This window comes from Eleginops maclovinus, chromosome 6, assembly GCF_036324505.1.
Source record: "Eleginops maclovinus isolate JMC-PN-2008 ecotype Puerto Natales chromosome 6, JC_Emac_rtc_rv5, whole genome shotgun sequence".
In the NCBI taxonomy this organism is placed as follows: Eukaryota; Metazoa; Chordata; class Actinopteri; order Perciformes; family Eleginopidae; genus Eleginops; species Eleginops maclovinus.
The window spans coordinates 24,283,177-24,298,269 of record NC_086354.1 but is presented as its reverse complement, the minus strand read 5'-3'; the positions used below and the strand labels follow the sequence as shown (position 1 = coordinate 24,298,269).

General features: G+C 39.6%; 2 protein-coding genes across 12 annotated transcripts in view; both read left to right on the top strand.

The window, feature by feature from the left end:
- Positions 1-4,454: 4,454 nt before the first annotated feature.
- LOC134866252 (tripartite motif-containing protein 16-like protein) lies at positions 4,455-6,113 on the top strand. The gene is given in 2 exon segments (XM_063886327.1): positions 4,455-5,229; positions 5,231-6,113. Coding segments are annotated over 2 exon segments (1,377 nt in total). The 5' UTR covers positions 4,455-4,501; the 3' UTR covers positions 5,880-6,113.
- A 940-nt stretch (positions 6,114-7,053) lies between these two features.
- The window catches only part of zmynd11 (zinc finger, MYND-type containing 11), a 30,142-nt gene continuing 22,102 nt past the window's right edge, over positions 7,054-15,093 (top strand). For all 11 annotated transcript variants that reach the window (XR_010166021.1, XR_010166018.1, XR_010166020.1 and 8 more), the window contains exons 1-2: positions 7,054-7,202; positions 13,627-13,762. Coding sequence is in view for 6 of the 11 variants with exons in the window: in XM_063886032.1 (XP_063742102.1) it covers positions 13,632-13,762 (131 nt within the window). In the remaining 5 variants the exon portion in view is untranslated. The remainder of the gene's footprint in view (positions 7,203-13,626; positions 13,763-15,093) is intronic.

Below are 15,093 nucleotides of genomic sequence, written 5' to 3'. Positions count from 1 at the left end.
TTTGGTCAGCTTTCTGTCTCTCTATGTCTTGCCAAATTAACTATCAGCTTTTCTCATTTTCTAAAAGTCTTTATCCACTAAAGGTACAAAGATTGTGTTGGTTAGATAAAACGAAGACCATAACAAGTAATGTAATGTTTATTTATCGTGAAAAGCGCCACACACACACTCACACACACACACACACACACACACACACACACACACACACACACTCACACACTCACACACACACACACACACACACACACACACACACACACACACACACACACACACACACACACACACACACACACACACACACACACAGTTTAATGATTGAAAAACAATCCAGGATCTCCGGTACAGTTCCAGGTCCCATGCTGTCTCAGAGAAACACCTGCAGAAATGCATCAACACACAACCCTTGAAGCTCTAAGAGCAGTTTGTTTACATCAGGCAGAGAACACAGCTGTGTGTCCACAGGTAAACACAGCCAGGAGGAAGTAGCACCTTGAGGCCAGATGGTGGTGGTAGAGATCCTTATAAAATGCTTTGAGAAGCCCACAGATGTGAGAGCTCTAAATGTGTGTTATATTGCTGGCAGCCAATACCATTAATAAGGCTGGAGTCCCAGTGGAGCAAAGACCGTATACCTCTGTTACGCATTAAAACCATAACCATTTACCAAACTGATACAAAGAAGAACCGCTGACATAAACACACACAGTGTCCTTTAACTTGAGTCTGTGTGAGTTTACAGAACTCAATATATTCTGTAAGAAACACCGACACACAATGCATCCAAACAATCGTCCTGAGCTGAGGTAGACGCCACAGGTAAACATGGACAGGAGGAAGTAGCTCCTTCAGACGATCAAACATGAACAAGAACCTCAAAGGTCCTCATGTGAGTTTGCAGAACTCAATGTATTCTGCAGAAGTGCAAGGAAGCCCCACTCCAGCGTACAGAGGCTCTGTAAAGGTGGTCTGGACTTTGTAGACCGGGACCATGTTTCCATCGAAGATGCTGTAGAAGATCAGAACACCTGCACTGGATGTGTTTGTAGGTTCAGAGAGGTGGCAGTGAGTCGTAGATTTGTTGAAACTTGTTGAGATCCTATTCCTCTGAGAGCTTTTGCAGCGCAGCGTCTCTGCTCTTCAGCGATCTCCAGCTCCAGCTTCTCCTGAAGTTCTCTGACCCGACTCACTTCAGTGTCCTGCTGGGATCTGACCTGCTGCTTCACAATAGCTCTTCTCTCCTCCAGGAGACTGATCAGCTCAGTGAACTTCTTCTCACTGTCCTCCACTGCTTTATCAGCAGCACGATTGATACCGTCCACCTCCTGTTGAGGCAGCTTCACATCTCCCTCTCTGTCCTGGATCCTCTGCTTGATTTCCTGTCGACTCACCTGGAGCTCTCTCTGACTCAGTCCTCTCAACACTATGGAGTCTGGTCTTCTTCAGCTGCTCCACCAGGAATGCTAGCATGGTGTTTTTCACCAGGGCAGGTCTCTGTCTGAAGGCCTTCCTGCACTGAGGACAGCTCTCCCTTTGACTCTGTTTCTTTCCATCCCAGAAGTGTGTAATACAGTCCATGCAGTAGCTGTGTCTGCAGGGGATAGTGACCGGATCCTTCAGGGCATCCAGACATATCGAACAGGAGATGGAGTCCAGGTGCAGCTGATCTGCTTTCTGAGCCATGCCCCCTCGCTGCAGTAACTGAGAGAGGGTTTCTGCAGGAAGGGAACTCTGCTCTGACTCAAACACAAACGCTGGGCCTTTGCTTCCCTCTCATTGGCTGATCTGCACCAGTGGGTGTTCAGAGCAGGTCATAGACTGTGGAGCAGGTGCAGAGGGAGGATTTATCACACTGCATGCATTTCAGAAGGCCTTCTCTTAAAGGGGCAGTACATCTTAGATATACAGATACTGTTTTTATCCCAAACTATTATTAAATCATTCTCATGTTTTTTTATGTGCTGCTCAATAATCCATGATGCCCCTGCGGTGTCCAAACACTCCTTATTTATTCACTGTAATTATTGCTTAACTGCATTGAATGTTGTCACAGTTGAACAGTGTCCTCCATAGCAGAGAAGCAGTCTGTGTACCTTCTTTTCCATTGTCTTTCTTTCTTAAACCAGTAAAGGGAAAATAGGCTGCAATGCTTATTCAGATGTAGTTTTTTTTAACTTTATAATAAATTACCAGACAATCTTTATGGAATGCTGTTTAAGCCAAAATTAAATAATTACATATATGAATAAATATGCCTATGAAATAAATAAATGAGGAAATAAATATATGTACATTTAAATACAGATTTATTTATCATGGGACTTTTATTTCAGAACGCCACATTCATTTATTTCTGAATTTATTTCACAACAATATTTATTGATTTCATAGGCTTTTTATTGATTTGATTATTTAATTATTTATGTATTTATTTAATTTTGGCTTACACAGCATTCCAGAGGTCTTTGGCGTGAGTAACGGTCCTCTCAAAATAAAAGCCCTCCTTTGGAAAACACATGGACGTTAAAGACAACCAACGACACTCGATAAATAATACATACAGATTTTAGGTTTTGGTTGGAAATACAAGAGAGAGTTCGTGGGAGTTTATACTCTTTCCATAGTTCTATAGTTTGAGGTCTATTTTGAAAGACATTGACGGATCAATAACTCAAACACAAGTCGAACAACTTAAGGACACCAGGTAGATACACGACGAGGTTCAAAAACACGAGGTACCTATTATCAAAACGTTATTTCAATAAAAATATTTCAATTTATATTTTTTTAACATTTATTTATATGTTGTTAATATTTTTACATTTCATTGTAATATTTTTTGTTTTCTATTTCATTTATTTTTCACAATTTTAAATCAAGTACAATCACAAGACACAATGGAGACATGTGAAGATAAGCTTAATTGAAATTAACAGCTCAAGCATTTTTGGTATAAAAAAATCCAACGTTATGTCAATAAACATATTGAAATGTTTGTATTTATTCTTTTAATATACTTTCTCACATTTTATTTATATGTTGTTATTATTTTTAATATTTAATTGTATTATTTTTTAATTTTAGTATTTTATTTTGTATGTTGTTCCCCTGTAGGCCATTTCAGTTTATTCTTCCCCAGTTTAAATCAAGTACAATCGCAAGACTTAATGGAGACATGTGAACCCAAGCTTTGAAGGAAGGGCCCAGACATTCAACATGAAGGATTTACATTTACTCTATACCAGCCCATTAACGCCCCTCTCAAGTATGCAGAGAATCATAGTGGGGTGTCAGGACGGTCCTATTGTCTTCCACAATAACAGATCTCCATCAGGTCGTTGGACCGGCTCAAGTCGACGTCAGGTTTGCAGTATCTGAGACCCTTTCAGACAGAAGCAGAGGGGTTCACTGAGAGCTGCTGCTGGAGTGTCTCTAGAGTTCAGTGTCTCACACTGCTGTGCTGACAGTTCTTGAACTCTTCAAACCTGTCCCCACTTCCCAAACTCTTGTGATGTTGTCCTGTGTGCTGCTCATTTATCTTTCTATCTTGATAAAAGTGCTTGTGTTTTGTTCCATTAAAAAGAGAAATGTTCCTTTTCCAGTTCTTAAAGTTTCTCGCTCATACATTTAGCATCTCACACTGCTTCCTAAAACCTGTTACTCTCCAAACTCTCCCACATTTCCGGGGTTTTATCCAGCACTTGCTTTCTAAACCTCCTAAGTCTTTTACCTTTTCCATCCTTAATGGTCTAAGCTGTGGACCAAGGGTCCCAGCTCTTTAAACTTCACCAGCTGTTGGTGCTTTGTGTTGTTCTATTTTGATAAAGTGCTTTGTCAAATGCCTGTGAGCTCTGCACGCTAGGAGAGCTCTGTATGGTTTGACTTACATCTTATGTGATGTCATGTCAAAGGTTTTGGAAATGTCTCTGGACTCCTGAGCACTTTTACTGTTTCTACTTCTTCTGGATCTCTCTCACACACCAGTCCTTGCAAAGACATATTATAAAGTAATGGGGTCTCTTAATAGAAAACATGCCACACCAAACTACACTATACAATCCTGCAAACACCTGTTAGTGTCAGTGGAAAATGTAAAGATAGGTTCATAAGATATATTTTATTGATCCCAATTTGGGAAATGCTTCCGTCACAGCGGCACAAGGCATTACACACAATGTGAAAATGAAGGGAAAGTTGCCGAATTGAACATGAAATTTAAACTTCTCCACATAGAAAATTAAAGAGAAATAACTTGTACTTAATTAAAAGTAGAATACAGTATCTGTCTGTCTGTGATGAGAAATATGTACTGCCCCTTTAAGAGAAGGCCTTCTGAAATGCATGCAGTGTGATAGCTCCTCCCTCTGGCACCTGCTCTGAACACCCATTGGTGGAGATCAGCCAATGAGAGTGAAGCAAAGGCCCAGCGTTTGTGTTTGAGTCAGAGCAGAGTTCCCTGCCTGCAGAAACCCTCTCTCAGTTACTGCAGGGAGGGGGCATGGCTCAGAAAGCAGATCAGCTGCACCTGGACTCCATCTCCTGTTCGATATGTCTGGATGCCCTGAAGGATCCGGTCACTATCCCCTGCAGACACAGCTACTGCATGGACTGTATTACACACTTCTGGGATGGAAAGAAACAGAGTCAAAGGGAGAGCTGTCCTCAGTGCAGGAAGGCCTTCAGACAGAGACCTGCCCTGGTGAAAAACACCATGCTAGCATTCCTGGTGGAGCAGCTGAAGAAGACCGGACTCCATAGTGTTGAGAGGACTGAGAGTCAGAGAGAGCTCCAGGTGAGTCAACAGGAAATCCAGCAGAGGATCCAGGACAGAGAGGGAGATGTGAAGCTGCTTCAACAGGAGGTGGACGGTATCAATCGTGCTGCTGATAAAGCAGTGGAGGACAGTGACTTACATTTAACTGAACTGATCCGCCTTATGGAGAAGAGATGCTCTGTTGTGAAGCAGCAGATCAGATCCCAGGAGGACATTGAAGTAAAGTGGGTCAGAGAGCTTGAGGAGAAGCTGGAGCTGGAGATCTCTGAGCTGAAGAGCAGAGACGCTGAGCTGAAAAAGCTCTCAGGGGAACAGGATCTCAACACGTTTCAAAGATGCTACAGCTCACTGCCACCTCTCTGTGAACCTACAAACACATCCAGCATCAAGACCCGTCCTCTGACATACTTTGACGTTGTGATAGAAAATGTGTCAGATGTCATCGATTACCTATAGCTATCTGGTGTTGGTATGGTCAGTTCTCAGTATGATTGTGGGGCACGTGGACGTTTTACTGATAAGACCAGAGCCCAAGAACAGAGCCGAGTTCTTGAGACATGCTCATATAATCACAATGGATCCGAACACGGCACAGAAACAGCTGGATCTAACTGAGGAGAACAGGAGAGTAGCAGACTCAGACGAACTCCGGTATCCAGAACCACCTGGAGGGTGTGATCACCCCGACAGGTTCGATATTCATACCCAGGTCCTGAGCACACAGGGTCTGATTGGACGCTGTGACACGGAGACAGAGTGGAGAGGGAACGTGGTTGACTTTGCACTTGCATACAAGCATATTGAAAGAAAAGGGGACGGTGATGGACCTGGATTTGGAAACAACAACAAATCTTGGACATTGAGATGTAACCAAGCATTGTTCCATGTTGCACACAATAATGAACCCACCATTACCAAACAGGGTCCCCAAATCAACAGAGTAGGAGTGTTCCTGGATCACTGTGCAGGTGTTCTGTCTTTCTACAGGGTCTCCGATGAAACCATGACCCTCCTGCACAGAGTCGAGACCACCTTCACTGAGCCTCTCCATCTTGGATTTGGCTTTTATTACAATGCTGGAGACTATGCTGAGATCTGTTAACTCAAACAGTAGAAATACAATGGACATTGGGTCAAATGTTGTTCTTCTTTAACTCATTGTGTCTCCTCTTGTTGCTGAGAGTGCTGACTCCACAGAAATCAGCTGTCAATCAAACCTTTCTTATCGTTGAATTTGTCTAAATAATTTATCTTTTTTACCATGGTGATTTTTCTAATGGGATGTGTGAACAAACTGAAGATTGACAGAATCAATAAAGTTGTTTTTATACAAAATGATTTAAGACTTGTCTCCTTGTCTTCATTCAAGGGTTTCATACAACTTGCATTATTTAGGATATGAGATGCACAGTGCAATGAAATGCACTTTACATCCAACCAGAAAGGGCATGAGGTTTCAATAAATTCACATAAAAAACAACGTTGTAGTAATGTACATAAATATTAATAAATATCTTGGTATAAGGTGCAGATTTAGGAGCATAGGGTGGCAGGTTTTGCAACTAAGTACATACAAAATTATATACACAGACATCGAAATCAGAGGTACACAGGTACATCAGGTATATACAGTATACAAAGTAAATATATATAAAGAAAATAGTGATAAAAACCAAAGGTAACTTTACAGGTAAATATATTTATCAAATACACATTTGGTTTTGTTCTATAGATATTTAGATAGATGCTTTTTGGATCCCAAATTGAGCATAGCTTGTGTTACAGTAGCAGTTGTTTAAGTCATTGAAATATTTAAAAGCTGGAATAAATTATAGACCTAATAAAATACAAAATAAAACATACAGAACAAATCATACACAATATAAAATCTCTGCATATATTATCTACTATCTAAATCTACGATAAATGATGTAGAAAATGCAGCAACGGAAATATAGATCCATACTACAGGAGCAGAGACATTTATAGAATATAAATTACAGATGTGCAAGGTGGCTGCCTGTTGTGCAAATTGTTGATGGTTATGGAGAGGGAAAATCTAAAACTGTGGGGCAGTGAGTTCTCTGCCAGCCAGACGTGATGTTTCCTTTAATAGTGGTGCCATATTGTTGTAAATGTAAGTTAAAATGTGCAAAACTCAGTCCATTGCTTCTGGCGACTTCCTTCCCCATTGCTGAGGACCAGTAAATTGACTCAGACATGGAAGGCGGTCGGACTGCCCCTTTAATTCCCCGGGTTTTAGGTGCAGTAAATCGGATTCCACCACTAGAGTTCTCCCTGTGTTTACCTCTGAGTGTTCAGACACAAACCACCAGCCTCAAAACTAGCCCGAAAAAACACTAATGTGAGCTGCCTGGTGCTCCATCCTTCAAGGATTTGTGTGTTAGTGACACCGGAGCAAAAGGTGAGTTTTATTTTTGTCTTGTTTTTACGAAAAATGGCACGAAAAAGTGACAACACTGCGGCTAGTTAGCATTGTTAGCTTACCATTAGCTTACCATTAGCTCCTTATCCCGTGATGGAGGATTGTGAACATGGCGCCTCTAAAACAAACGAGCTGTTTGCTTATTAGCAGACTGTGTTTGTGACGGGTTTTTAAAGCTTAAGGTGAAGCTGAAAAACACCTCACATGTTGCCTTAAATGTGTGTTTTTGTTGTTGACAAGTTGACTAGCTTTGGTTTAGCTACCGATAAGCTAATGCTAGCAACGTAGCATCGCAGGCAAGAAATAAATACCTCTCCAACTAAAAATGTAGTGTAATTATTGGGAATACGTGTTATTAATTATGACATATTACATCTTATTTGGCAGTTTTGTGTTATTAAGTGCAAGTTAAAACGGTCATGTTGTCTTGATGTGCTTTGACGTGAGCTAGCATGCTAGTAGCTAAATACAGGTTGTTTAATAATAAAGCATGTATTTTTAATTTACATAGCGCTTTCCTAAATACAAAGACACGTTTTTATTTGTTTTTCAAAAGTCACGCTTATTAAAGACAGTCGCATATGACAATTTAAAAGTCAGATTGGCAAAGAGAAGCCCGTGGCCTTCCCTCTTTGTTGCCAAATCTAGCAGTTGTGTTAAATGTGGCATTTATTTTGACATGTGTCGTTAGAAGTCTGAGGATCCAGATGCTATTTAATATCATATCTGTTATTCGGGAGTCCTAGCAGCAACAGATTTGGTCTTCTCGTCTGCATGGTTGATATGGACAGTGCTGCATCCTGTGTTACCTGTGCTTCTGTCATTTAATTGATATCATAACAAACAGGTATGATTCTTGAGATGCAGGGATGTGAAGTAACTGAGAGACCTGTACTTGAGTATTTCAAACTTGTTCTCCTTTGTACTTCTACTACAATTCAGAGGTAAATTGTGTACTTTTGCTCCACTATATTTATTTAGTTACTTTACAGATTAGGATGAATGATGGTAAATATAATCCCTTAAATCAGACTTTAGTTCACCTGCAGTAAATCCAGCAGCTACCCTGCAGTATACAAAGCCATTCAAACTAGCTGCACCTTTACCAGCTCTGAGAACACTTTAATGATCAATCATTATAAAACATATCAGAGATTATTCTGAAATGGACCAATCAGACAATGACTACTTTTACTGTCGCTACTTTAAGTACATTTAGAGGAGAGTACTTTCTACTTTCACTGGAGGAACATTTAGAATACTTTTACTGTGACAGAGTATTCCTACACTCTGGTACTTCTACTTTACTCAAGTACAAGACCTGAGTACTTCTACTTTACTCAAGTACAAGACCTGAGTACTTCTACTTTACTCAAGTACAAGATCTGAGTACTTCTACTTTACTCAAGTACAAGACCTGAGTACTTCTACTTTACTCAAGTACAAGACCTGAGTACTTCTACTTTACTCAAGTACAAGATCTGAGTACTTCTACTTTACTCAAGTACAAGATCTGAGTACTTCTACTTTACTCAAGTACAAGATCTGAGTACTTCTACTTTACTCAAGTACAAGATCTGACTACTTCTACTTTACTCAAGGACAAGACCTGAGTACTTCTACTTTACTCAAGTACAAGATCTGAGTACTTCTACTTTACTCAAGTACAAGACCTGAGTACTTCTACTTTACTCAAGTACAAGATCTGAGTACTTCTACTTTACTCAAGTACAAGATCTGAGTACTTCTACTTTACTCAAGTACAAGATCTGAGTACTTCTACTTTACTCAAGTACAAGATCTGAGTACTTCTACTTTTACTCAAGTACAAGATCTGAGTACTTCTACTTTACTCAAGTACAAGATCTGAGTACTTCTACTTTACTCAAGTACAAGATCTGAGTACTTCTACTTTACTCAAGTACAAGACCTGAGTACTTCTACTTTACTCAAGAACAAAGTCTGAGTACTTCTACTTTACTCAAGTACAAGACCTGAGTACTTCTACTTTACTCAAGAACAAAGTCTGAGTACTTCTACTTTACTCAAGTACAAGACCTGAGTACTTCTACTTTACTCAAGAACAAAGTCTGAGTACTTCTACTTTACTCGAGTACAAGATCTGAGTACTTCTACTTTTACTCAAGTACAAGATCTGAGTACTTCTACTTTTACTCAAGTACAAGATCTGAGTAGTTCTACTTTACTCAAGTACAAGACCTGAGTACTTCTACTTTACTCAAGTACAAGATCTGACTACTTCTACTTTACTCAAGGACAAGATCTGAGTACTTCTACTTTACTCAAGTACAAGATCTGAGTACTTCTACTTTACTCAAGTACAAGATCTGAGTACTTCTACTTTTACTCAAGTACAAGATCTGAGTACTTCTACTTTACTCAAGTACAAGATCTGAGTACTTCTACTTTACTCAAGTACAAGATCTGAGTACTTCTACTTTACTCAAGATCTGAGTACTTCTACTTTACTCAAGTACAAGACCTGAGTACTTCTACTTTACTCAAGAACAAAGTCTGAGTACTTCTACTTTACTCAAGAACAAGATCTGAGTACTTCTACTTTACTCAAGTACAAGACCTGAGTACTTCTAATTTACTCAAGAACAAAGTCTGAGTACTTCTACTTTACTCGAGTACAAGATCTGAGTACTTCTACTTTTACTCAAGTACAAGATCTGAGTACTTCTACTTTTACTCAAGTACAAGATCTGAGTAGTTCTACTTTACTCAAGCACAAGACCTGAGTACGAACTACTTTACTCAAGTACAAGATCTGAGTACTTCTACTTTACTCAAGCACAAGATCTGAGTACTTCTACTTTACTCAAGTACAAGATCTGAGTACTTCTACTTTTACTCAAGCACAAGATCTGAGTACTTCTACTTTTACTCAAGAACAAGATCTGAGTACTTCTACTTTACTCAAGTACAAGATCTGAGTACTTCTACTTTACTCAAGTACAAGATCTGAGTACTTCTACTTTACTCAAGCACAAGATCTGAGTACTTCTACTTTACTCAAGTACAAGATCTGAGTACCTCTACTTTACTCAAGTACAAGATCTGAGTACTTCTACTTTTACTCAAGAACAAGATCTGAGTACTTCTACTTTACTCAAGTACAAGATCTGAATACTTCTACTTTACTCAAATACAAGATCTGAGTACTTCTACTTTACTCAAGCACAAGATCTGAGTACTTCTACTTTACTCAAGTACAAGATCTGAGTACTTCTACTTTACTCAAGCACAAGATCTGAGTACTTCTACTTTACTCAAGTACAAGATCTGAGTACTTCTACTTTACTCAAGTACAAGATCTGACTACTTCTACTTTACTCAAGAACAAGATCTGAGTACTTCTACTTTACTCAAGAACAAGATCTGAATACTTCTACTTCTACTGAAGTACCAGACCTTAGTACTTCTACTTTACTCAAGTACAAGACCTGAGTATTAGTCCCGCCTCTGTTGACATAAAGACACGTTTTGTGGTGTTGTTATTTACCCTAGAGCCACAAACCCTCTCAACCTGTGTTGTAATTGGTCTCCTGTGTCGCACACTTTGCCTAATTGCTGGGGGAGCATTTGTGGTCTTGCTGTAGTGTGAGCGTCTGCAGACAGATGTTATAACATTGTGAGCAAAATCGAAAGCAGTGTTTCAGAAGAATTGTAAAAGTGACACCACCAGATGTCATTGGGTATGTTTTTTCCTCTCAGTACGCCGGACACAAACATGATATGCACCATAAAGAGTGTGTGCTGTTTTCATGCGAGCCCAGGATACTGCTGCTGCTGCTGCTGCTTCTGCTGCTTGGCATCATGGCACAGGTGGCCCTCTTTAACACCTCCTGCACCTGACACAGAATAGGGAGTGCTCACATTACTAATGAACCCTTACTCCTTCCTGTCCCTGTTTTACCTACATGTGTGTTGTGGCACTGTGAAGCCGGCAAAACTACTTGAAGAATTGGTTGATTTTCTTTACACAGTGCAGGTCAGTTTAACCAAATAACGGTGGGAAAGTGTTCTCCTCCATATCTGAGTAGATGAATGTGCATACCATTACCACAGTCAGGAGCCCTTTATTGGGCAAGTGACAGTGGTCTAGGAAAGGAAAATGCAGTGTTTTTAAAGTGACACCTGTGTCCTTTTCAATATGTGGGTTTTATTTTGTGATACGATATTTTGAAAATACGGTTTTAATTTGATTCTTTTACTTCTCTGTGACATCTAAAGGAACCCCAAATGATCTCAATAAGTGCTTACGGTTCGCCCGCATTGCAAACCTAATATCAAATTCATCGGGCTGATTATATGTGTACTTAAACTCAGATCTCGTCTATGCAAGTCTGAAGTACAGAAGCAAAAGATCTCGCACCATCTCAGCTTTAGGGACCCTTTACTCTGTCAAAAATATGAACCAATGCATTTGTAGTTTTGCCTTTTTTCTGCAACTGACCACACACTTTGCCTTTATTTTTTTGGGGTGATTTGCTCATTTCCTCACCACAAACATGCTTCTTACATGTTTCCCCCGCCCCCCCGCCCTGAACCACTGTTTTTACTCTCCTGAGAAAAAGTGTGAAAATGAACATCCTCTGTCGACATCTGTCACAGCCTCTTCTAATACAAAGTGCGGTAAAGCGTGAGCCTCCTGCCTGGTGCGAAAGCGCTCTGAGCATTAGTATTATGGTTGGCTTTTGGCGGTGGTTTATGCAAGTGACATCTTGGGTTTCACGGATGCTTCAGAGGAGAACCGCATTAAATTGGATTTGGAGATATTCGAGTAAGGCTGGGCCTGAGCACCGCAGTAAAGAGCAGCGGGTTTCATCCAGAAGCTTTGAAGGTCTATAAGCTTCCCTTGTCATATTCCTGAGAATCCATCAGGGTATTTGTTTTGATGTCACAGTAGGGGGGTTCGAGGTATTAGGAATGTCCTCTTAATGACAATAATGCTTAATATAAACATGGCTGCTATGCTCTGAATGCTTTTCAGGGGAATTATGGCTTAGATATATGATTTCTTCAACATAAATGGGGCTTGAATAAGACTTTGAAGCATAATCTAAATGTACATCTGCTGTGAAACGGTGTTTGCAGCGTAGTTTTGACCAACATCAAACACTTAGCATGTGATTAGCGAACACAATAGAGGTTACAACAAATATTTCTTGCATGAAATCCACCACACGTCATTCCCCAATCGTTTTAATTCAATGCATCTCAAACATTTGTGCAAAGTTAGGCCACAAACACCTCAAATATGTTGCCTTTTATACTAAAAATGGGTCAGTTATTAGAGACTATAACCACCAAAGGCTGTGCTGACAACTTGACATTGAATCAGTCATTAAAAAGCATAGGAAGAGTAATAATAGCTTAATTAACTTAAGGAGTTCTAAGGGAAAAAGGCAATCAAAAGAGCAGATCACCCTAACTGAAGCACAATCTCATTTAACAAGAGGACAGTTTGATTATCCAACATTTCTTTGGTCTTTGTTTACACTTTTTTATCACCTAATTATATACAGAATATAAAACATGTGTTCTTTAATATCTGGAAAGGCTCGTTAAGTTTGACATGATGCTCGTTAAGCTTCAAGTGGCTAAATGACCCACCTGCTCGTTAAGGGTTAGGGGTAGTCTTTAGAGACGCATGTGACTCTCGTGCTCCTGCTCACTGCCTGTTGTCCTGCTGACCGCCCCGTGCTCCTCTCCTGAAAATCACTTGGAAGCAAAACAGTGGCTCATTATCTCAAGCTGCTCTGCACAACCCAAACTCACTGCAGACCGGATGATTAGCTGGTCCAATTAAGGAACAATTATATCAAAGTCCTATTTAGTGGAGGGTAAAATACAAACGCTCTGTTGACACCGAATAACACACTTGAATATACGCTGTTATCAGCTTTAAGTGCACCACTGTGGGGAAACCTGTAAGAAATGACACACGCCTTCATCATAAGTCAGTTATTGAGAATTATTGTAAATTATATTTGACCATGTTTATTTTTGTGGCTGGACCAAGTTGACCAGATCTTCAATTAGAAAACATAAAGTCGGTTTCAGATCCCGTGTCCTGCACTTAGTGAAACGTTAAAATCGTCACTGTTATTACAACGTTGTGTATTTATACTGCGATAAATGTAGGCAGCGAGATAAATAAACACAACTGCTGCTACCAATATTAGCGTACCACTATTGACACTTCTTATTTTAGACTAAGGGCTGTAACTACCACTGCTATCACTATAAACACAAGCAGTACCACTGGTATTCTCAAACTGGTTGTAATTCTATGAAGAAAGCCTTTTGTCAGTATTTTGACCAAAGATGTTTCTGCTGATCTTAATCCTTATTTCCCTTTGTGTCGCTGCAGTCGAGATGAATAAGGAAATCATGTCACGCGTGTTGAAGAAGCGGCAGGCGGACCCTAAGGTGGTGCAGTACGTGTGGGCGGCCATCGAGGTCGTCCGGAACCAGAAACAGATCGCAAACATGGACCGGATCTCCAAGTGAGTCCCTCTCAGAAACACTGATGATGATGATGATGATGATGTTGATGATGATGATTTGAAACCATTTATCATAAGCAATTATCTGTAAACATCGACTAGTTTTCAGCTTTCCCACGGTCTTTGAATGCGTCATGTTGGACAAACTCTTCCTTTAGGAAAAGAAACCAAATCCCAGTTTAGAGTTGTATATTTAATTTAAAAAAAATCCCATTATTCTCATTTAAATTTCTCTCAAAGTAAACAGTTTGCACAAACCAGATTCCCTCCTCAGCGCCTTACAGCCGTGATTAGTCTCGTATGAATAAACAGTCATGGGACAAAAGATCTGTGAAACCTGGACTGAACTGTTTACACAGGTCATGCAGGAAAGACAAGATGGGTTGTAAAAAAACACAAATAGTTTGAATGTTTGCCATTGAAGCTTATTTTATTCCAAAGAGTAACACTTAAATAAATAATTTAAATAAAAATGTTGAATGTGTAAATAAATTACATTTTTTATTCCAGTTTTTACAAACAAATGAAAATGTGATTTATTTATAATTTATTAACAAATTTAACCCCATTTTCCCTCTAATTGTATAACTTTTAACACTTTGTTGTGTATATATATATATATATATATATATATATATAATGTTTTACAAATAATATCCGACACAGTTCTTTAATTTATAATTACAACAATACATTTATATTAGAAATCTTATTTAATTAACACTGACCTTATTTTCCCTTTTGTTGTCCATACTTCTCGCCATGATTGTGCCAATTTTGGGGGGCAAAAACACCCTGAAACGGCATGGGTTTAAAGGGTTAATTCGACTAAATAAATAAAAACATTCCCACTGATCTCACCGTACAGGTTGCTCTGTTTTTAATTTGCTGAGATTTGAAAACGCATGCGTCCCCTGAGCTTTATTTAACCGTGCCAGTTCAGATGAGGTGACTGGGATTTTGTTTATAGTGTTCCCAGCACTGAAAGGGGACATTGTGCCTTTCCAGAAACAACGTCCAGGTTATTCTGGGTAACTGCTCAGCATAACGTGGTTTGGATCTACTAAGTACACACCTTTTTTTTTTACAAGAAGTACAAGTGGTAATGCAATGTGTTTTTGTGAGGGATTTTGTCCTGAAGGGCTCTTAAGAAAACCATTGTATGGATTGTCTGCTTACATGTCCTTAAGCGAGGTATTCACCACTCAAAGAGTTTCAGGGGATCAAATTCAACACGCTGAGGACCTGAGGGAAGAAACACAGCTCCACACAAACATGTCTTTACATGAGACTACTTTATGGACACGTAGTCGAGTGCTAAGATATTTTCC